This window comes from Carcharodon carcharias, chromosome 3, assembly GCF_017639515.1.
Source record: "Carcharodon carcharias isolate sCarCar2 chromosome 3, sCarCar2.pri, whole genome shotgun sequence".
Taxonomy (NCBI): Eukaryota; Metazoa; Chordata; class Chondrichthyes; order Lamniformes; family Lamnidae; genus Carcharodon; species Carcharodon carcharias.
In genome coordinates this window covers 148,807,668-148,830,094 of record NC_054469.1, presented here as the reverse complement: position 1 = coordinate 148,830,094, position 22,427 = coordinate 148,807,668, and the positions used below count along the sequence as shown (strand labels likewise).

At 40.9% G+C, this 22,427-nt stretch overlaps 1 protein-coding gene across 2 annotated transcripts in view; it reads right to left on the bottom strand.

The window, feature by feature from the left end:
* tax1bp1b (Tax1 (human T-cell leukemia virus type I) binding protein 1b) overlaps positions 1-22,427 on the bottom strand; it is a 154,296-nt gene that overhangs the window by 39,660 nt on the left and 92,209 nt on the right. For both annotated transcript variants that reach the window (XM_041183743.1, XM_041183745.1), the window contains exons 10-13: positions 19,389-19,544; positions 18,636-18,747; positions 17,311-17,429; positions 12,281-12,403 (exon numbers count right to left, since the gene is read on the bottom strand). In XM_041183743.1, coding sequence (XP_041039677.1) covers positions 12,281-12,403; positions 17,311-17,429; positions 18,636-18,747; positions 19,389-19,544 — 510 coding nt within the window. The remainder of the gene's footprint in view (positions 1-12,280; positions 12,404-17,310; positions 17,430-18,635; positions 18,748-19,388; positions 19,545-22,427) is intronic.

Sequence of the window (22,427 nt, the reverse complement as noted above, 5' to 3'; positions counted from 1 at the left end):
TAGCTGAAGGACAACTATTCAGCCTAGCATTGCGGCTTGAGTGCAAAATACCAACTTACTAATTTAGGGTAATTAAAGTTAGAAAAATATTGAAAATTAATATGGAGATTTAAAATTATATTCATCCATCTGAAGTAGGACAATTCTTACATTAACAATACTTTAGTTCTTTTGAGTCATTTGATTTGAAAGCCCTAGGACCCAGATTAGATACCTACCCTTTTGAATGGAACATCTTTAATAACATATAATAGAAATTATCAACTGATACTTCCTTTCAAGCAAGATGAGAGATTAATATTTAGCAATTTAGTAAGCACCTATCCATAGGCATTAGATTCAATGTAAATTATAACATTTTTATTACACTGCATTCTTGCTGCTCTTGATGGGTTGTGGTTTCCAATTTACATTGCATAATGCACGCTGAAGATCATTAAAGTATTTACTTACATTCCTTTTGGGAATGTCCCAATAATTCCTCCCAGTGATCTTCTAATATCCAGTCTAATTTTCTGGATAAAAACAAAAGAACTGCGGATGCTGGAAATCCAAAACAAAAACAAAAACAGAATTACCTGGAAAAACTCAGCAGGTCTGGCAGCATCGGCGGAGAAGAAAAGAGTTGACGTTTCGAGTCCTCATGACCCTTCGACAGAACTTGAGTTCGAGTCCAAGAAAGAGTTGAAATATAAGCTGGTTTAAGGTGTGTGTGTGGGGGGGCAGAGAGAGAGAGAGAGAGAAGTGGAGTGGGGGTGTGGTTGTAGGGACAAACAAGCAGTGATAGAAGCAGATCATCAAAAGATGTCAACAACAATAGAACAAAAGAACACATAGGTGTTAAAGTTAAAGTTGGTGATATTATCTAAACGAATGTGCTAATTAAAAATGGATGGCAGGGCACTCAAGGTATAGCTCTAGTGGGGGTGGGGAGAGCATAAAAGATTTAAAAAAAATTTCTTTTTTAAAAATAATGGAAATAGGTGGGAAAAGGAAAATCTATATAAATTATTGGAGAAAAAAAAAAGGAAGGAGGAAACAGAAAGGGGGTGGGGATGGGGGAGGGAGCTCACGACCTAAAGTTGTTGAATTCAATATTCAGTCTGGAAGGCTGTAAAGTGCCTAGTCGGAAGATGAGGTGTTGTTCCTCCAGTTTGCGTTGGGCTTCACTGGAACAATGCAGCAAGCCAAGGACAGACATGTGGGCAAGAGAGCAGGGTGGAGTGTTAAAATGGCAAGCGACAGGGAGGTTTGGGTCATTCTTGCAGACAGACCGTAGGTGTTCTGCAAAGTGGTCGCCCAGTTTACGTTTGGTCTCTCCAATGTAGAGGAGACCACATTGGGAGCAACGAATGCAGTAGACTAAGTTGGGGGAAATGCAAGTGAAATGCTGCTTCACTTGAAAGGAGTGTTTGGGTCCTTGGACGGTGAGGAGAGAGGAAGTGAAGGGGCAGGTGTTGCATCTTTTGCGTGGGCATGGGGTGGTGCCATAGGAGGGGGTTGAGGAGTAGGGGGTGATGGAGGAGTGGACCAGGGTGTCCTGGAGGGAGCGATCCCTACGGAATGCCGATAGGGGGGGTGAAGGGAAGATGTGTTTGGTGGTGGCATCATGCTGGAGTTGGCGGAAATGGCGGAGGATGATCCTTTGAATGCGGAGGCTGGTGGGGTGATAAGTGAGGACAAGGGGGACCCTATCATGTTTCTGGGAGGGAGGAGAAGGCGTGAGGGCGGATGCGCGGGAGATGGGCCGGACACGGGTGAGGGCCCTGTCAACGACCGTGGGTGGAAAACCTCGGTTAAGGAAGAAGGAGGACATGTCAGAGGAACTGTTTTTGAAGGTAGCATCATCAGAACAGATGCGACGGAGGCGAAGGAACTGAGAGAATGGGATGGAGTCCTTACAGGAAGCGGGGTGTGAGGAGCTGTAGTCGAGATAGCTGTGGGAGTCGGTGGGTTTGTAATGGATATTGGTGGACAGTCTATCACCAGAGATTGAGACAGAGAGGTCAAGGAAGGGAAGGGAAGTGTCAGAGATGGACCACGTGAAAATGATGGAGGGGTGGAGATTGGAAGCAAAATTAATAAATTTTTCCAAGTCCCGACGAGAGCATGAAGCGGCACCGAAGTAATCATCGATGTACCGGAGAAAGAGTTGTGGAAGGGGGCCGGAGTAGGACTGGAACAAGGAATGTTACACGTACCCCATAAAGAGACAGGCATAGCTGGGGCCCACCCACGGTCGTTGACAGGGCCCTCAACCGTGTCCGGCCCATCCGCCCTCACGCCTTCTCCTCCCTCCCAGAAACATGATAGGGTCCCCCTTGTCCTCACTTATCACCCCACCAGCCTCTGCATTCAAAGGATCATCCTCCGCCATTTCCGCCAACTCCAGCATGATGCCACCACCAAACACATCTTCCCTTCACCCCCCCTATCGGCATTCTGTAGGGATCGCTCCCTCTGGGACACCCTGGTCCACTCCTCCATCACCCCCTACTCCTCAACCCCCTCCTATGGCACCACCCATGCCCACGCAAAAGATGTGACACCTGCCCCTTCACTTCCTCTCTCCTCACCGTCCAAGGACCCAAACACTCCTTTCAAGTGAAGCAGCATTTCACTTGCATTTCCCCCAACTTAGTCTACTGCATTCGTTGCTCCCAATGTGGTCTCCTCTACATTGGAGAGACCAAACGTAAACTGGGCGACCGCTTTGCAGAACACCTGCGGTCTGTCCGAAAGAATGACCCAAACCTCCCTGTCACTTGCCATTTTAACACTCCACCCTGCTCTCTTGCCCACATGTCTGTCCTTGGCTTGCTGCATTGTTCCAGTGAAGCCCAACGCAAACTGGAGGAACAACACCTCATCTTCCGACTAGGCACTTTACAGCCTTCTGGACTGAATATTGAATTCAACAACTTTAGGTCGTGAGCTCCCTCCCCCATCCCCACCCCTTTCTGTTTCCCCCTTCCTTTTTTTTCTCCAATAAATTATATAGATTTTCCTTTTCCCACCTATTTCCATTATTTAAAAAAAAAATTTTTTTTTTTTAAATCTTTTATGCTCTCCCCACCCCCACTAGAGCTATACCTTGAGTGCCCTGCCATCCATTCTTAATTAGCACATTCGTTTAGATAATATCACCAACTTTAACTTTAACACCTATGTGTTCTTTTGTTCTATTGTTGTTGACATCTTTTGATGATCTGCTTCTATCACTGCTTGTTTGTCCCTACAACCACACCCCCACTCCACTTCTCTCTCTCTCTCTCTCTCTGCCCCCCCACACACACACCTTAAACCAGCTTATATTTCAACTCTTTCTTGGACTCGAACTCAAGTTCTGTCGAAGGGTCATGAGGACTCGAAACGTCAACTCTTTTCTTCTCCGCCGATGCTGCCAGACCTGCTGAGTTTTTCCAGGTAATTCTGTTCTAATTTTCTGGATGGCTATCTTTCAAATACTCAAATTTTCTCTCATCCATTCCATCAGTTTGTGAACAATCCTCTTCAGAAATGGTCTCAAATAACTAGTTTTGTTTAGATGATGCTGGCCAAGTTGCATTTTGATTGCTGAAAATCAAAACTGGCTGAATTCCATGCACGTTATTGTGGCTCAGTTTAAAAGGTTTGCTGGAGAAGTTGAATTTGCTCAATGATCTGTTTCTTCATTGCATATAAATTAGTCACAGTGGCATAAGAAATAAGAATTACACAGATCCCTCAGACAACCCAAGGTCAGGGTTTTTTAAAAAAACAGTGCATTCCTAAAAGATTGTTCTAACTTAATTCTCTTTAACTGTGCAAGTTTGTGCAGAACCTTTCTTGTACCGCAATATATGCTTCTGCTTTTAACCTTGAATAGTGTATTTATGAATAGGCAGACATGAATTATGCAGTATTTGTATAATAGAAGTAACTGGCTGTTGGAATATTTTGACTATGACAAGAATGTCCTTACTAGCTCACATCTTCCATGCTTCATGAAATAACTGGTTATTTGTGTATTGCATTTTAATATCCAAAGAATAGACTAAATATTTTTATATCCAATCACATTTTGAATTCAATCTTGTAGTAATAGGACAACAGTACTTGTGACTGCATAAAATGAATAACTGCTCCAGGATTGACATTACTGAGGGATCAAAAGGTAGATACAGAGCAGGAAAGTCATTTGGCTCATACGGATAAAAGGCTTACAGTGCCCCCATCATTGCTTGAAACTACTTCTTTGATTGATTTCAAAATTATTTCGTCCACTGCCCTAACCAACCCACATATCTGTTCCACATATTGGCCACACTTTGGGTGAAGAACTTCTCTAGACATCAGGACCTAAACTTTATTTTTACTGATCATCAGCCCACTCCCCCATCTATAAAATGTGTTTTTCAAGTAGTGGTACAGAATTAGTTTATCTGCTATATTGTCTGTTGTATACATCTCAGATTCCCTCTCGATCACCTCCTATTAAGACCAAATAACTCAACTTTTCCTGTTGTTCCTCATAGCCCGAGTTTTTGGATAATTCTTATCAGTTGTACAATCCTTCCCTACATTATCCAAGGTTTGAGTTCTGTATCTTTTCTTTATTCTTTCATAGGATGTGAGCTGCTGTCTTAAACCACTGCACTCCATGTGGTGTAGGTAGACCCACTGTGTTGTTAGGGAGTACCAGGATTTTGAATCAGTGACAGTGAAGGAACACTGATTATAGTTCCAAGTCAGGATGGTCTATGGCTTGCAGGGCAACTTGCAGGTGATGGCATTCCCATGTATCTGCTGGCTTTGTCCTTCTACATGGTAGGGGTTACGGTTTGAAAGGTGCTGTTGAAGGAGGCTTAGTGAGTTACTGCAGTGCATCCTGTAGATGGTACACACTGTTGCCACTGCTCATTGGTGGTGGAGGGAGTGAATTTTTAAGGTGGTGGATGGGGTGCCAATCAAGTGGGCTGCTTTGTCCTGGATGATGTCGAGCTCTGAGTGTTGTTGAAGCTGCACTCATCCAGGCAAGCGAAGAGTATTCCATCACACTCATGACTTGAGCCTTGTAGACGGCGGACAGGCTTTGGGGAATCAGGAAGTGAGTTACTTGCAGCAGAATTCCCAGCCTCTGACCTGCTCTTGTAGCTACATATTTATATGGCTAATCCAGTTCAGTTTCGGGTCAATGGTAGCCCCCAGGATGTTGATAGTGGGGGATTCAACAATGGTAATGCCACTGAATGTCAAGGGGAGATGGTTCGATTCTCTCTTGTTGGAGATGGTCATTGCCTGGCATCTGCATGGTGTGAATGCTACTTGCCAGTCATCAGCCCAAGCCTGAATGTTGTCATGCTGCATATGGACACAGACTACTTCAGTATCTGATGAGTCGCAAATGGTGCCAAGTATTGTGCAATCATCTGTGAACATCCCCACTTCTGACCTTATAATGGAGAGAATGGTGAGAAGGTCATTGATGAAGCAGCTGAAGATGGCCGGGCTTAGGACACGGCCCTGAGGAATTCCTGCAGCAATGTCCCAGGACTGACTGATGATTGACCTCCAACAACCACAACTATCTTCCTTTGTGCTAGTTATGACGCCAACCAGCAGAGAATTTCCCCCCCCGATTCCCATTGGCTCCAATTTTGCTGGTGCTCCTTGACGCCACACTTGGTCAAATGCTGCCTTGATGTCAAAGGCAATCACTCTCACCTCACCTCTGGCGTTCAGCTCTTTCACACGTTTGTCTCTGTTACCAAAAATTGTTATCCTGTTTGATTTCAACAGAGCATGGTAGTTTTGGCACAACAGCCTCAAACTCGTACCTCATTATTTTGCTTATATAATTAAAAATTCAAACTGCTTTGTTGATTACTGTCTCACAGAGACTGCAACTTAAGCGCTTTCTGCACAAACTGCCCATTTTTCTTCTGTGTCTTCAACTCGAGCTATCTTTCGACCATCAGATATTTTTTCTTATTCTTCTGCTCTTTGGCCGATCCTGCAGATTTTAATACCTCATCTAATTTGATACTGCTGTAAATTTCAACTTGAATATGGATTATTGTGCAAATAGATAATGTAAATCAATCCCAGCACCGATTCCTGGGCACTCTACTCAGCATTTGCCCCAAACCTAAACATCAGTTCCCCAGGAATTACATACTTCCTAATATCAATATCTTATCAATTCCCATGTGTTTAATTCTCACCACTTGAAGGTTAAGTAGCACACTTTTATGTACACAAGAGTTTCAAAAATTTATTCATAAAACATGGCATTACTGGAAAAGCCAGTGTTTATTGCTTCTCCCCAATTACTCGAAGGTGGTGGTAAGCTGCCTACTTAAACTGGTGCAGTCTGTCTCCTAAGTGTTTTCCAGGATTTTGGCTCTGCACAATGAAGGAAAGGCAACATGTTCTCAAGTCAGACTGGTGTGTGACTTGTAAAGAATCTTGGAGGTGATGGTGTTTCTATGCAGCTGCTGCCCTTGTCTTCTGGTTGTAGAGGTTGCAAGGTGGAAGGTTCTATTGTAGAAGCACTTGCAAGATGCTGGAGTGCATCTTGCAGATGATATGCATTGCAGCCACGATATGCAGATGGTGGATGGGGTCAATGATAACTGAAGACATCAGCAAACACATCAGCTCGTTTTGTGCATCCAAGGTTATGCTCCATCATGGTTGTGGCTGGGGTTTTCATGGCATCTTACTCCTATTATTTACCTGTTGTTCTTCATTTCTTCATGGGAAGAGTGTTGACAGCTAGGCCAGCACATATTGTTCATTCTTAATTGCCCTTGGGAAGGTGGTGGTGAGCCACCTTCTTGAACCATTGCAGCCCATGTGGTGTAGGTACACCTATTGTGCTGTTAGGGAGTTTTAGGATTTTGACCCAGCGACAGTGAAGTAGTGGAGATATAGTTCCAAATCAGGATGGTTTGGAGGGGAACTTGCAGATGTTCCCATGGGCCTGCTGCCCTTTGTCCTTCAAGGTGGTAGAGGTCGAGGTTTGCAAGGTACTGCCTAAAGGGGCTTGGCAAGTAGCTGCATCTGGTAAATGGTACACAATGCTGCCACTGTGACCTGGTGCTGGAGGAAATGGATGTTGAAGGTGGTGGATGGGGGTGCCACTCAAGCACGTTGCCTTGTTCATTTATGGTGATGAGCTTCTTGGGCTACATTCATCCAGGCAAATGGAAAATATTCCATCACGCTTCTGGCTTACAGATAGTGGGCAGGCTTCAAGGAGTCAGGTGATGAGCTATTTGCCACAGACTTCCCAGTCTCTGACCTGCTCTTATAGCCGCAGCATTTATATGGCTGGTCCAAATAACTTTCTGGTCATTGGTAACCCAGGATATTGATAGTGGAAGATTCAGTGACGTTAATGCCGTTGAAAACCAAGGAGAGATGGTCAGGTTCTCTTTTGTTGGAGTTGGTCATTGCCTAGCATTTGCGTGGCACAAATGTTATGTGCCACTTATTCACCCAAGCTTGAAAAATATCCATCAACACCATTCTCAACTGGAAATGAGGCAAAAAAAAGAGCTTTTCCTGATCCCTTGTGCTTTGTGGTATTTAGCATGCAGGTGTAGCAGTTTCACTAAGTTCCCACTTATTATAAAGTAATGTCCAGTGCTGCCCTGACACATCCTCTGACACCCTACTTTGAACCAGGATTGATTTTACAGCTTGATGACGATCAGGGTGAGGGATTTGAGTACAATGTTATAAATTGCTGTGGTATGCAATCCTGCTGCTCCCAGTGTCACGTGGATGTCATTTTGGGCTGCTAAGTCTGCCCTTTGCCATACTATACACTGAGTGACCTCACTGTGGAGGCAAGACTTTAAGACAAGCGTTGTGTGGTGGGCACATCCATCCGCTATGACTGTTACAGGTAGGTGGTGAAGATGAGGTTAACTTCCTTGGGATTGTTCCCCACCACCTCTCTCAGGTCCAATTTGGTAGCTCTGTCCTTCAGGATTGGGACAGCTCAGTCAATGGGATCCTACCAAGCTAATCTTGGCAGTGGAAATTGAAATACCACCACCATCCCCCACCCTCACTCCAAATTACATGCTATGCTCTTACCTCCTTCAGAGCTTCTTACAAGTGAAGTATTGATTTAATAGTTGAAGGTTGGGGGGCTACGGGGTGATAGAGAAGGTGTGCGGAAAACAGTGGGTAGTGATCAGCTTTATTTCACGTGAAGCCATGAGACATCATTGGACCCAAAGTCCAAGTTGAAGACTCACAGAGTCACTTCCCTCTGGCTGTATTGCACTGTGCCACTACCTCTGGTGGGTCTGTGTTCTGGGTGGGAAAATAAATACTCGGGGATGGGTTTGGATGAGCCTGCAATGTTGACTGATAATATGACGCTATGAATAAGACAATGTCAACTGTTGCTTAACTAGTCTACAAGATAACTCTCTCAGCCATTAGTTAGTTAGCCAGGTGTTAGTGAAGGGAATTTCATCCGTTAACTAGGCTGGGGCTGCTTAATCTTTGCCAATGAGTCTGGACAAATTTTTTGTACTTTTGAACCTTATAGCAATAAAAGTCAACCACTTATTGTGGAAATGAAGTCAAGTGTAGGCCAAACTAGATAGTTGATGACTTGCTCCCTTCTCTTGAAGAATAAGTAAACAAGTTGGATTTTTACCACACTTTCTAGTTTACGCTTTTGATTTCTAGCCCATAAAGTAACTGATATTTTGGCTCAGAATTTGTGAGAATGGGGCATTTTGAGGCATGCTGTGGGAGTTTATTTTTCTTTCTTGTTCGGGTGAATTAAAGTCAAATCAGACATAGAGAAATGGAGAGGTAAAGGAGGATTGAATTGAACAAGAAAAAATATTTTTAAATTTGATAAATCTCCCTTAAACAAATTAATATCCACTGCAGTGATATTCCACATTTCAATTGTTCCCTTTCTGGGCCTCTAAGATCGTGTGATGTGTTAGGACCATAAATTACCCAATTAACAGGGTCCTTAAGCAGTCCTAACTTTCTTCAGGGAGTTCAATTCATAGTTATGGTACAAATCCAGCAAACCCTTCACATTCATGAGCTGGCTGACAGTGAATTACAATTTGTGAGAGGCTAGTGTGTCATGGCACAAATTATCCAGCAATTTGAGATAGTTCACAAGTCAGAGCACCTCTTCTTTGCTACAACTTGCTGGAGTTTAAGGCAACAATATCACCATGTGCTGTGAATTTGCATTAATTTGCTAGAAAATTCTGGGCCATTGAGTTCAATTTCACAACTTGGGATTGTGGGATTTGAACTCACACTTTGTAGATTACTAGCTCGATACCAATTGAACAGAAACTGACAGATCTTTTTAATAATAATGTTACTTTGAAGTTTTGCCACCATTATATGGGTTTCATTTTTTTTATTATGATCACTACTGTGCTGTAACGTATATTTTATGCTAAGTACAAAAGCCATTTTTACCAGTTACAAGAGAAGCTTTCCTTCTTGATTTCATTTAACTTTTGTTCAAATGTATTAATCAAGTGTATGCACACCTTCTGGTTTTTTGGGTTATTTAGTGCATTGGTATCTAAATGCATTTGAAAAGTCTACATTTAGGTGAACATACTTCAATGTGTATCTTGACATAAGTGCAGATTGCTTCACCAACTTCTCTAAACTGCAGTTACAAACCTGTAACCAACAGCACTTCATCTCAGAGCTGTGCAGCATTAAATATTCTCCCCAAATACAAACTAATTTGAAAAGTTAAATGAACTACAGATCTTTTGAAGTTCAAGTGAATGTAGCATGAAAACATGCACCTACATTAGTAAAATACACATGGCAACTTTGCAAACATCAAGTGGAACAGGAAATAATTTTATATTTTTGTGATGTAAACTCAAGTATAGTAGGAGGATTGAGAAACTTAGACTGATAAGACTGCTCTATCAGTGAACGTAAGCAAAAGTAACAAGGCAAATAATGTGCTAGGCTAGTTTGCAACTATAAACTATATTGTATGAACAGTTCCAACAGTCACTCTGAATAGTAAGAAATTGTATGTCAGTGCTAGATGCTATTACAATGGAAGCAGAAGAATTTTTAATGCTTCTGATCAGCTACAGAGGACACGCATCAATAAATGTCACCACCTAAGCACGAGTGAAAAGGACAGACTAATGGTTAATTTATATTCTGGCATTCTAAATGATAGGATGGTTTTGATCCAGTTTCAAATTCAAAGCATGGCTAATACTGATTAATGCTAAGACTTTTGCTTCCTCCTTCCAATGCAAAATCTTGTGCAGAATTTAGATCTTCAAAGTCCAACTTTATATTCTACACAAAATCTAGTTTATGTAAGCTCCATATTTTTGTGAATAATTTCATAAATATGAAGCCTTTACAAATGCAACACATACCACATGCATTGGATTTAATTTTCCAAAACTCTCCAGATTCTGGGAAGGTCCCATTAGACTGGAAGATAGCAAATGTAACTCCATTATTCAAAAAGGGAGGGAGACATAAAGCATGAAACCACAGGCCATTTAGCTCAACATCTGTTGTAGGGAAAATGTTAGAAGATATTATTAAAGAAGTTATAGCAGGGCACTTGGATAAGCTCTGCACCAGGCAGAGTCAACATGGTTTTGTGAAAGGGAAATTGTATTTAGCTGATTTATTGGAGTTCTTTGAAGGAGTAACATGTGCTATGGATAAAGGGGAACCAGTGGATGTACTGTACTTAGATTTCCAGAAGGCATTTGATAAAGTGCCACATCAAAGGTTATTGCTGAAAATAAATGCTTATGGTATAGGGGGTAACATATTGGCATGGATAGAAGATTGGCTGGCTAACAGGAAGCAGAGAGTAGGCATAAATGGGTCTTTTTCAGGCTGGCAAGATGTAACAAGTGGCACGCCACAGGGATCAGTGCTGGGACCTCAACTATTTACAATTTATATAAATGACTTGGATGAAGGGATTAAAGGGACGGTTGCCAAATTTGCTGATGACACAAAGATAGGTAGGGAAAGTAAGTTATGAAGAGGACATAAGGAGGCTACAAACAGATATAGGTAGGTCAAGTGAGTGGGCAAAGGTCAAGTAGATGGAGAAGATGTGGGAAAACGTGAAATTGTCCATTTTGGTAGGAAGAGTAAAAGAGAAGCATATTATCTAAATGGTGAGAGATTGCAAAGCTCTTGAGATGCAGAGGGATTGGGTGTCTTAGTGCATGAATCACAAAAGGCTAGTATGCAAGTACAGCAAGTAGTTAGGAAAGCTAAAAGAATGTTACCTTTATTGCGAGGGCAACTGAATACCAAAGTAGGGAGGTTATGCTTCAGTTGTACAGGGCATTGGTGAGACCACATTTGGAGCATTGTGTACAGTATTGGTCACCTTATTTAAGGAAGGATATAAATGTATTGGAAGCAGTTCAAGGAAGGTTTACCAGACAAATACCTGGAATGGGTGGGTTGTCCTACAAGGGAAGGTTAGGCAGACTAGGTTTGTTTCCACTGGAGTTTAGAAGAGTAAGAGGCGACTTGATTGAAACATAAGGTCCTGAGAGGTCTTGACAGGGTGAATGTGGAGAAAATGTTCCCTTTTGTGGGAGAATCTAGAATTAGGGACTCACTGTTTAAAAATAAGGGGTCGCTCACTTAAGACAGAGATGAGGTGAAATTTTTTCACTCGAAGGGTCGTGAGTCTTTGGAACTTTCTTCCTGAAAAGGTGATGGAAGTAGTCTTTGAATATTTTTAAGGCAGAAGTAGATAAATTGTTGGCAAGGGGATGATTGTTTACCCTAGTAGTAGGTGGGATGCAGATTTCAGGTTACTATCGGATCAGCCATGATCTTATTAAATGGTGGAGCAGGCTCGAGGGGCTGAATGGCCTACTCCTGCTCCTTGTTCGTATTTAAGGAAGGGCAAAGGAGGCAGGGCAAGGGAAAATAGTTGGTGGGGAGGGGAAAGAGGGGCAGCTAGGGAGCCAGGGAGAGGGGAAAGATTTCATTCATGTTCAACAGAATGAGGGGAAGATTACACTGCATTTTAAGTTCTTTTAAATGCTTTACACCTATTTATTTTAGCAAATAAACATTTCATCTTATTTAACTTATGTATCTTTCTACAGTTATTCCTGAACTTTCCACAGGTTTCAGGTTTCATGGCACAGGAGGACTGCAACATTTATTTTCTGATCAACAAAGCTGAGGGACAAATATGCCAAAGAACATCACCCATTATTTTTCTGATTTGAATAATGCTGAATGGTTTTACCTTATACTGAATATCCTCTGCAGCTTCTTGTTTAAGGTCATTGTTTATTTTTAACTGCTGATTCAATTTTTGCTGGATATAAGCCAGTTCTTCAGCAAATGCATGACTTCTTTCATTCTCTTCCTGAGGAAAGATAACAGGCAAAAAAATATTGTCAATAGAAAGTACATCTGAGTAAGTTCTTTCATCTCCCACTTGATGCTCTGTTTAATTTTGTTATTTCAATACGCATTAATCATAAACAGATTTACAACGTGATCACACAATTCTATTATACCAAAGTAAAACACATTTTCTGTCATCAGGGAAAGGGACAGACATACTTTCAACAGATAGAATTGCATTTCTAAAAGCTGGTAACTGAGTAGATGCTTTACTGCTAAAGCAAATAAAGGCTTTAATACCGCTTGACTCCTGAGAGTTATTTCCCTAGTCTAAAATCAGAAATAACTTTTACCACATGCATCCCCCAACTAATCAAATAATCCAAGGTCCCATTCATCCACTCAACATTAAATCCAAGCTTCCAGCATCAATCTTTAAGTTTAATGGATACAATCACACATGGTGCAGCGAACGTAATGGGAACACTCCTTGGCAATGTCTATGTCTGCCTTTTGAATCTATGCATAAATCTCGCTGTTGCTTCAAGGGAAAATATTCAAAAGAAATGGCATCTGTCATCCAAAACCCAAAGCAACACGCATCAAGTCACAATGGAATAAATGGTCACAGCAGGATGAACAGGCATAATTATGTCTAATTTGTCAATTGACATCCACAAGATACATGCATCTCCTCAGATTTAGACTCCAAAACATCTATTTGAAAGCCTTCCTAATCAGTGGTCTGGACTAAGACTTTTCTAGATATGAATAGGCAGAACAGAAAACTAATCGGTGCTGATTTCTATAAGTGTTTTCTCAATTGTCCATTGTAAATTTTGGTTGGAGAAATCCCAGAAGTTAAGGCTTTTGCGAATCTTTGGGTAAAGTTATAGCAGTTAATTGAGAAATCCCCTGCTGAAATTCTACCATAAGATCTTTACCAACTGTATTTACTAGGATACATCCTCCTGGACATTTTTCAGAACAGAGGGTTTAATGAATAAATGCACCAACCCATGTTACTGAGAGCGGGCTGGGGAGGTCATCAACCAGAGTTTATACTTCTATCTGTTATATATTACCCCTGCTAGAAAGCATCTGGAGTCATTAAGTGAGGACAGAACTGGGTCTGGCAATATTTGGCTACCCACTATTCAATAGCCTCTTGTGACTTTTCAGTAGGTTTACAGTAGTCATTTGAAAGAGTAATGAGAAAGAAGGGATACAAATCTAATTGAATCACACCCAAGCAAAAGTCCATGCATTCAGAAATGGAAGGAAACAAGAAAAATATGTGAAATCAATGTTTTCCTTCATCCAATCCTCCACTCATCTAAGATCAGTGTTAGTTAAGCATGCTCAATGTATGGATAAGGGAGACAAAATCTTTGAGATGTTCTGCCACGTCAATCAAAGATGAAATTTCAGTTAGCTTATATACTGCTAAGGTCTGAACATGAAGCAGACACTGTAACAGCAGCCACCATTCTGGCTGAAAGTCACACTTAAATACTGTAATTTAAGAATCAACCACAATCTCCTGCACTTAACTATGTGTCTGACCTACAGTTTTGAGTTCTGTTTGCTCGGGCTTTGAATGCATGCAGAATTCAAACAAGCTACAGCACCCTTTTCTTCTGGGAATTTTCAACCTTTATATTTGATCAGTGTTACTCCTGGATGTTATCTGTATGAAATGAAGGGTAAAGGCTATCTCAACGTTGATATAAGATTGTTTTTCATTCTATCAAAAATCTGAATGGTTATCTAAAATCAAAGACTAGCCAATGTCAGCACTAAGCTTTCTAGTTCTGACAGAGAATGTATTTGATGTGGATGACATTTTCTCTACTCCCTTCCAATAACCTCTGCTGCGTTCCTCTCCACAGCTGTCAATCTTAATACAGCTCTGAATGAAATTGCAAATTTGTGCTCAATATGCAGTTTTAAACTGTCTGAAATAGTTTTATGGGATATCCTTACAGGCAGCAGACGGAGGACGACTTTCAATCTGGGCATTTTGCATTTAAAGGGTACTTGGGTATGCACTTGAGGTAACACTACCATGAAGTCCTACTCTTATCAACATCCATGCCAAAAAACTGAACTGGGCCAGCCACGTACCATGAGTACTAGTGCAGCACAGAAATTTGCCATTCTGCAGCAGGTAGCTGAACCCCTGGCTCCTTAAACCTGCCACCTACAAGTCAGATGTACAACTGGAACAATCTTGATTTGTCTGCATGCCAACAACATTCAAATACTTCAACAGCATCCAGGGCAAAGCAGTTTGCTTGACTGGCACCCCATCCACTTACTTAAACATTCAATCCCTCCATCACTAGTGTAACGTGGTTGGAATGTGTAATATTTACAGGATACTTTTCAGCAACTCACCAATGTTTCTTTGACAGCATTTCCCAAACTTGTGACCTCCACTGCATAGAAAGAGGGGGTAGCAGATACATGGGAATGCCAACAAGTTCCCTTCAAGTCACACTTGAGGTTGGATTTTCTCATGAACGTGGGAATAGAAAAAACTTTGCTTTTTCTGTTGGGACTGTGAATTTTCTATGTTTTCCCAACCCCATGCCATTTCATATGGCTATTTTTGCGGTTGGGAACATCTTGGGTGGTGAACCCTCATGCACGTTAGTTGACAACAGAGTCGCTATTGATAGCTGTCAGGAAAATCTTTTTCCTGTCCCCCAGGCTTCCGAAAAACTGACTTGTTTGACAGCTTGTGAACTTTGGGGGAAGCCTGCTGAGGAGTTGGAAACATTTTGACAATTAAGTATTAAATGGTTTGACACCTTCAAACGTCATCATTAGATGCTGTCTTATAGTTGTATTTTTACTGCAGTGCATGACCATCAGACTCTTCTTGTAAATGTACATTGACCATTATATTGACCATAATTGGGCAAGTGTCAAGATGCATAAGAGCACTTTACCCATTCAGAAAAGTGTCATTATGCATTCAAAAATGAAAAGAGTGTTTGAGAACTCTACTGTCATGATCTGAAGTGATTTAACTGTCAACAACCCATTAAATTTGGGGGAAAGAAACTGCCTGTAAGCTTTCACTTAAAAAAGACACCTGCTTCTGGGCTGCTTTGATGGACAAGACATCTGGTATAGCTCAGAAAAAACAGGGCCATTTATTTTTGCAGTTTCAATAGCCTCCATTGTTACCTCTGCCACTAATGGACAGATTAAAACGAACTTGGTACACAGTTTGGTCAAGAAAGAACAGATACGTTTTTGGTGAAGGTACGGATCTTGATCCTGGAATTTTTTTTAAAAGGGTCCATTAACATTGGGAGGTAGCGTGAACTGACTTTTTTTTTAAAAGAATGTTATGAATTGTTTTATTTAGAATGCTGTTGATTGCTTTGAAATGGTGCGGATTGTCTCAGCTCCTGTGGTTGAATTTTACGTTGTCAAAAAGGAGCAGAGTTTTCAGAGCAGGCTGTTGAATATGGATAGGCCTGAAGCCTCCTCAGGGAGGTGGAAGTTCTTAAAAAAAAGATTTATATTTTCAAATTTGTAATTGCAGAGCATCAACCAGGCAGGGAAAAGCCTTGAAGAGCTGCATAATTGTAAAAGGAACCTCATTGCTATGACAGGGCTCCTGAAGACTACATAGTGATACTGGGCAAGTGGCTATGGAAGGGGAGGGCATAGGGGACTTGGAGAGGCTTTGGGTGTTGGGAGGGCGAGTGGTGCATAAGGGGCATAAGAACTACGTTGGAGAGCTGGGCCAATGTCCCAGTGACCCAAGGGAGACTTTTTAGCCAGCCTGCTCAGCATCAGCACTCCTCTAAATTGCCTCTGGAGCCAGGAAACCCAAACCCTGCCTGCCCACAACTCCAGGAGGCAAAAATGTGGCAGGTATGGCCAGAGGCAACTGTCACGGGTTTTCAAAGTCAGAAAATGGCCCAACTCACATTTCCAAGCCCAACACAAAATCTAGCCCTTCATCTTTACCTGGACATGTATTGTTGTTCCTTTTTTATCAAGGATGCCAAATCCTGAAAAACCCTAGCTAACAGCATTGCTGAATTAATTTCACCATATGGACTACAGCAGCTCAAAAGAACCAACACCACCTTCCCGTGGGCAACGAGAAATAGACAATAAGTGCTAATCTGACCATATGCCAAGAATGAAAAAATATATCATTTTATTTATATATAAATGTAAATATACATATTCTTGTTTTAACAAAGGGGGCACTTTTTGCCTTACTGTGAGTAGCACTACAGACAATTTGCTCTTGTACTCTATACCCCTATTAATAAAGCCTAGGATGCTTTATGCTTTATTAACCACTCTCTCAACTTGTCCTGTCACCTTCAATAACTTATGCACATATAGACCCAGGTCCCTCTGCTCCTGCACCTCTTTGGAGTTTTATCCTTTACTTCATATTCTCTCTCTGTTCTTCCTACCAAAATGAATCACTTCACACTTCTCTGCATTGAAGTTCATCTGCCACTTGTTCACCCATTCCACCAACTTGTCTATGTCCTTTTGTAAGTCTACACTATCCTCCTCACAGTTCACAATGCTCCCAAGTTTCATATCATCCACAAACTTTCAAATTGTGCCCTAGACCCCAAGGTCCAGCTCATTAATATATATCAGGAAGAGCAAGGGTCCCAGCACTGATCACTGGGGAACTCTACCACAAACCTTCCTCCAGCCCGAAAAACATCATTAACCATGATTCTGTTTCCTTTCACTCAGCCAATTTCACACCCATGCTGCTACTTTTCTTTTTATTTCACGAGTTTTAACTTTGCTCACAAGTCTGTTGTGCGGCACTGTATCAAATGCCTTTTGAAAGTTTTCATCCCAATCAACCTGTAATACATGGCAAGGTTTTACAACACAAGTTCTGATAATTGTTTTACTTACAGCCAACATCTGTTTGCATTTCTTGTACTTCTCAGTTTTCTCAGTTATTTCTTTACTCATTTTACTTATTTGTGTCTGCACCAAGAGATCAAATGTATGGTCGAATGGAGCTGCCATGACTGTAAGGAAATGGCCAAGATGTTTACTATGCCATTGACAATTAAATAACCAATAACTAAAAATTAATCAAGTTTTAATTTGTTAATCCCCAGACAAGCAATTTATTTTTTTAAAAAAACATTTTGTTGATTTGATTACTGCCAATCAATGCCAGGGCAATTGGACATTTTCAAATTTTGGCACCAAGAAGGCAGTTCAAACATTTAAATGCATTGAATTCAGTTCTGTTGAAGGGTCATGAGGACTCGAAACGTCAGTTTTTCCAGGTATTTCTGTTTCTGTTTTGTTTCAGTAGCAGAGAAAATGTTTTATTTTGAAAAATAATAATTTGTTGCTTGAATGTGGCTTCTATTGCTGAGAATGTTATGGGCAAGTATTTCAGCAATACCAAGAATAATAGAATGGTTACAGCACAGAAGAAGGCCATTTGGCCTGCCAAGTCTATGTTGGCACTCTGATTGAGCAATTTACTGAGTTCCATTCCCTCAATATTTCCCAGTGGTCCTGCAATTTTATTCCCTTCTAGTGCTTATTCATTTCCTTTTAAAAGTTGCATATAGCTTAGAAAGAGCTTATCGTTTATAAAACTAACACCAAATTAAACACATGGTAGCAATTTCACTGGCCAATTGAAATTATGTGACCATTCTGTGTATGTCACATTGCAATCTTATCATTGTAAGCAACACAATCAGTTATGGACTGATAGGGCCCTGGAAGAACACCAAGAATCAGCTGGGAAACAGTGGGCATGGAGATGTTTTGCCGGTCATTTTTTTGGGGATACAAAAACACTTTAAAAATGTGTTCCACAGTTGCAAACGAAAAAAATTTTGATGGGAGGAATGTCTGCCCATTACTAAATAAATAGATAAATATGCAGTACAAGCAGATGGTAGAATATTTGTTTCAACATCACTAAATATTTACTTAGTTTGCCTCTCCTTACTCACTGCAAAAATCAGTTCACAACTTCAATTGTGAGTGGAAGCAAATGAAAAGCTTACAAGAGATGCACAAAGTATGCAAGATGAAATATATCTTCTATAAATGGAATGTTATGTGCATGTATATTTTGTGTGTATATACATATATATATGAGATATATACACATACAATTAAAAAAAAACTGTAAGCAATATTTCAGGAGATTAAACAGTGCTAATTTATCTCTACAGCTGGAACCTAAACGATTGCCCAGGTACCTGGAGAAGAATCTTGAATAAAGTCTGCTGCAGACACTGGAGGCGATTCAGTGTTCGTCCCATTATCAGTTAGCTTCTGCTTCTTAGAGAATGTTTCATTTTTCTTCTCTTCCTATTAATGTGATGATGTGTGGTTAGAATACTCTATAACTTTGCTTTTGTATGACAGCAAGACATCATTTTCAAGGAATGATGAAATGAACAGAAGCTAAGTAATCCTGCAATGTTATAGCATTTTCTTCCATCTCCAAATAACTCCTACTCCAAAGTCAGAATACAAAATGACAGATTGTAATAGAATTCCATACTTTAGCTTCATAAAAGGACCAGTGATTATTAAAGCCATAATGCTTTCAAACCACCCTCCCCCCACATTAATTTTGTGCCTTCAATGTTTGCAAAAGTCTAATTTCCTTCTTATGCTTTTGGAACTGCGACTTTACTGTCAGTTATACTTCTGCTGGACAGCTTCAAATAAAGATATGAGCACTGCCACATGCTGTTAAATCTCTCTTCTTGTATTAGACTCCCGATCTCAATTACTCATGATGCTCCTCAGAAAACATCAAGCTTTCCAAGAGCTCTCTAAGCTGTCCCACTTTTCCGACCATGTGAAATTCCCACAGAGATTAAGATAGTCTTGCTAATTATAATGCTCATATTTATAAAGCAACATGTACAAATTTAGATTTTAATCATTCTAATTTGTTGCATTACCACCCCACAGTAGTTTAAAATAAACATTATACTCACCAACTGCTCTGTGAGTTTGACAACTTGCTTTTGCAGTTTTTGACAGTCCTTGTATTTCTCTTTGTAATGTTCAGCAGCCATCTGCAACCTAAGCTTTAGATCTTCAACTTCTTTATGCAGCTCCTGCTCCACTGTACTGTCAACCACTGCAGAACCCTAGCATCAATTTTTGTAAAATATTTAGTTCTTTTCAAGTGCACTATTAAATACCCTTTGGCACTGCTCACAGTAAGTCAAATGATAAGCGTTTTTATGTTATACAATGCAATGTATCATGTATTATTCTGCTGCTAAGGTGAATCTGCATCTCTTTAAGGCAAGAGCATTCCAAGCTTTTTGTCTTCAAGGACTTCATATGATGCCTTATTGAACATACATAAAGTTTGAATTAACTTGCCAATTTCCATACAGCACTGTTCCATTTTGGGATTTGCTCCATGTTTCTACAGAAAGGATACAGATATGAACTATATTATGCTGTTGCTTTTAAATTGAAGCTAGTTCACAAAGATTTGAAATCCAATGTAACAGTTGCATAGGGGAGCTACTTGGACAAGGGGACAATCAGAATGTTAATGAGCTCACCTAACTGGTAATGACTGAAATTATTATCCACATCTGGAACAACAGGGTATCAGTTATTTTGTTTCAGAAGCTTTCAGTAGGTAATCACAGTCCACATCCACTTAGTGCAAAATAAATCAACTTAGCCTCGTCTTACTAACCGCTAATTAGTCCACATTTTGGAAGATTGGAAAAGAGCACATGGGACTTGGTGCAAGGAGCACAATATCCAATTCTCATTGTTATTCCTGCTAAATTACAATGTGGTACAAAAGCAAAATACTATGGATGTTGGAAATCTGAAATAAAAACAGAAAGCATTCAGCATGTCAGGAGGCATCTGTAGACAAAAAAAAAGTTAAAGTTTCATCAGAACCAGGAAAAAAAATTAGAAATGTAATAGGTTTTAGGCAAGTGAAAGGGGAGAGGCTGGTTAAACAACAAAATGGAAGGTCTGTGACAGGGTGGAAGACTGGAGTGATTAAATGACAAAAGAGTTAGTGGTGCAGGGCAAAAGGGAGATGTAATGGGACAAGTAAAGAAACAAAAAAATGTGTCATAATGCTATCCAAAAGCAAATACAAGAGAAAAAACTAGAGCAAAACTGGAACCTGCATAAAAGGAAAACAAAATGGGGGCAGAGGTTATGTTATGAAATTGCTAAAATTGGGTCTGAAAAACTGTAAAGTGCCTAACTGAAAGATGAACTGGTGCTCCTCGAGCTTACACTGAGCTTCACTGGAATACTGCAGTATCCTGAGGACAGAGAGATCAGTATCAGAGCACAGTGGAGAATTAAAATGACAAGCAAGCAGGAGATCAGAGACAAGCTGGCAAACTGAATGGATGGATGTGTGCTGCAAAGCAGTCAACCAATCTATATTTGGTCTTCCCAATGTACAGCAGACGGCATCGTGAATGGCAAACACAGTGTACTAAATGAAAAGAAGCACAAGTAAATCGCTGTTTCATCTGGAAGGGATGTTTTGGGCCTTGAATAATGAAGAGAGGGGAGGTGAAAGGGCAGGTGTTACATCTCCTGCCTTGCATGGGTGCTGTGGGAAGTGGAAGGAGTGTTGCTGGCATCTGAGAAGTGGACCAACTATCACAAAGGGAATGGTCCATGTGGAATGCTGAAAAGGGACAGGAAGGGAAGGTGTGTTTGGTGGTAGCATTATGCTAAAGGTGGCAGAAATGATGGAGGATGATCGGTTGAGTACATAGGCTTGTGGGGCGGAAGGGGAACCTTATCACAGTTCTGGATTTGAGGGAAAGAGGTGAAAGCAGAAGTGCTAGAAATGGGACGGACATAGTCTGGGGGGTGGCAGTGTCTACTTGGAGCAAAAAAGAAGACATATCAGAAGCACTGGTATGGAAGGTTGCATCATCCAAATAGATGTGATCAAGATGGCGGAACTGGGAGAACACACAAACATATAAAATAGGAGTAGAAGTAGGCCATTCAGCCCCTTGAGCCTGCTCTGGTGTTCAATAAGATCATGGCTGATTGGTTTGTGTTTCAGGTTCCACGTTCCCATCCACTCCCGATAATCTTTAATTCACTCGCCTAACAGGAATCTATGTACCTCTGCCTTAAAAATATTCAGTGACTCTGCGTCCACCACCTTCTGAGGCAGAGAGTTCCAAATTCTCACAACCCTCAGAAAAAATTTTTCCTCATCTCTGTCCTAAAAGGCAACCCCTAATTTTAAAACAATGCCCCCTAGTTCTGGACTCACCCACAAGAGGAAACATCCTTTCCACATCCATCGTCAGGACCATTCAGGATCTTATATACTTGAATCAAGTCACCTCTCATTCTTCTAAACTCCAGCGGAAACAAGCACAGTCTCTCTAACCTTGCCTGATAAGACGACCTGCTCATTCCAGGTATCAACATAGTAAACTTCCCTTGATCCGCCTCCAATATATTTACATCCTTCCTTAAATAAGGAGACCAAAACTGCACACAATATTTGAGACCCTGTCTCTCCAATGCCTGTATAAATGAAGCATACCATCTTTACTTTTATAGAAAGCATAGAAAATTGCGGCAGGAGTAAGTCATTCAGCCCTTCAAGCCTGCTCTGCCATTCAATATGATCATGGCTGATCCTCTATCTCAACGCCATACTCCCGCTCTCTCCCCATACTCTGACACCTTTAGAGTCTAGAAATCAATCTATTTCCTTAAATATGTTCAATGACTTGGCCTCCACATCCTTCTGTGGTAGAGAATTCCACAAATTCACCACCCTGAGTGTAGAAATTTCTCCTCGTCTCAGTCCTAAGTGACCTACTCTATATCCTGAGATTGTGACCCTTTGTTCTAGAACCCCCCCCAGCCAGAGGAAACTGCATCCAGTCTGTCCCACCCTGTCAGAATTTTTTTATGTTTCAATGAGATTCCCTCTTATCCTTCTAAACTCCAATGAACATCCTAGCCTACCCAATCTCTCCTCAGGTGTCAATCCT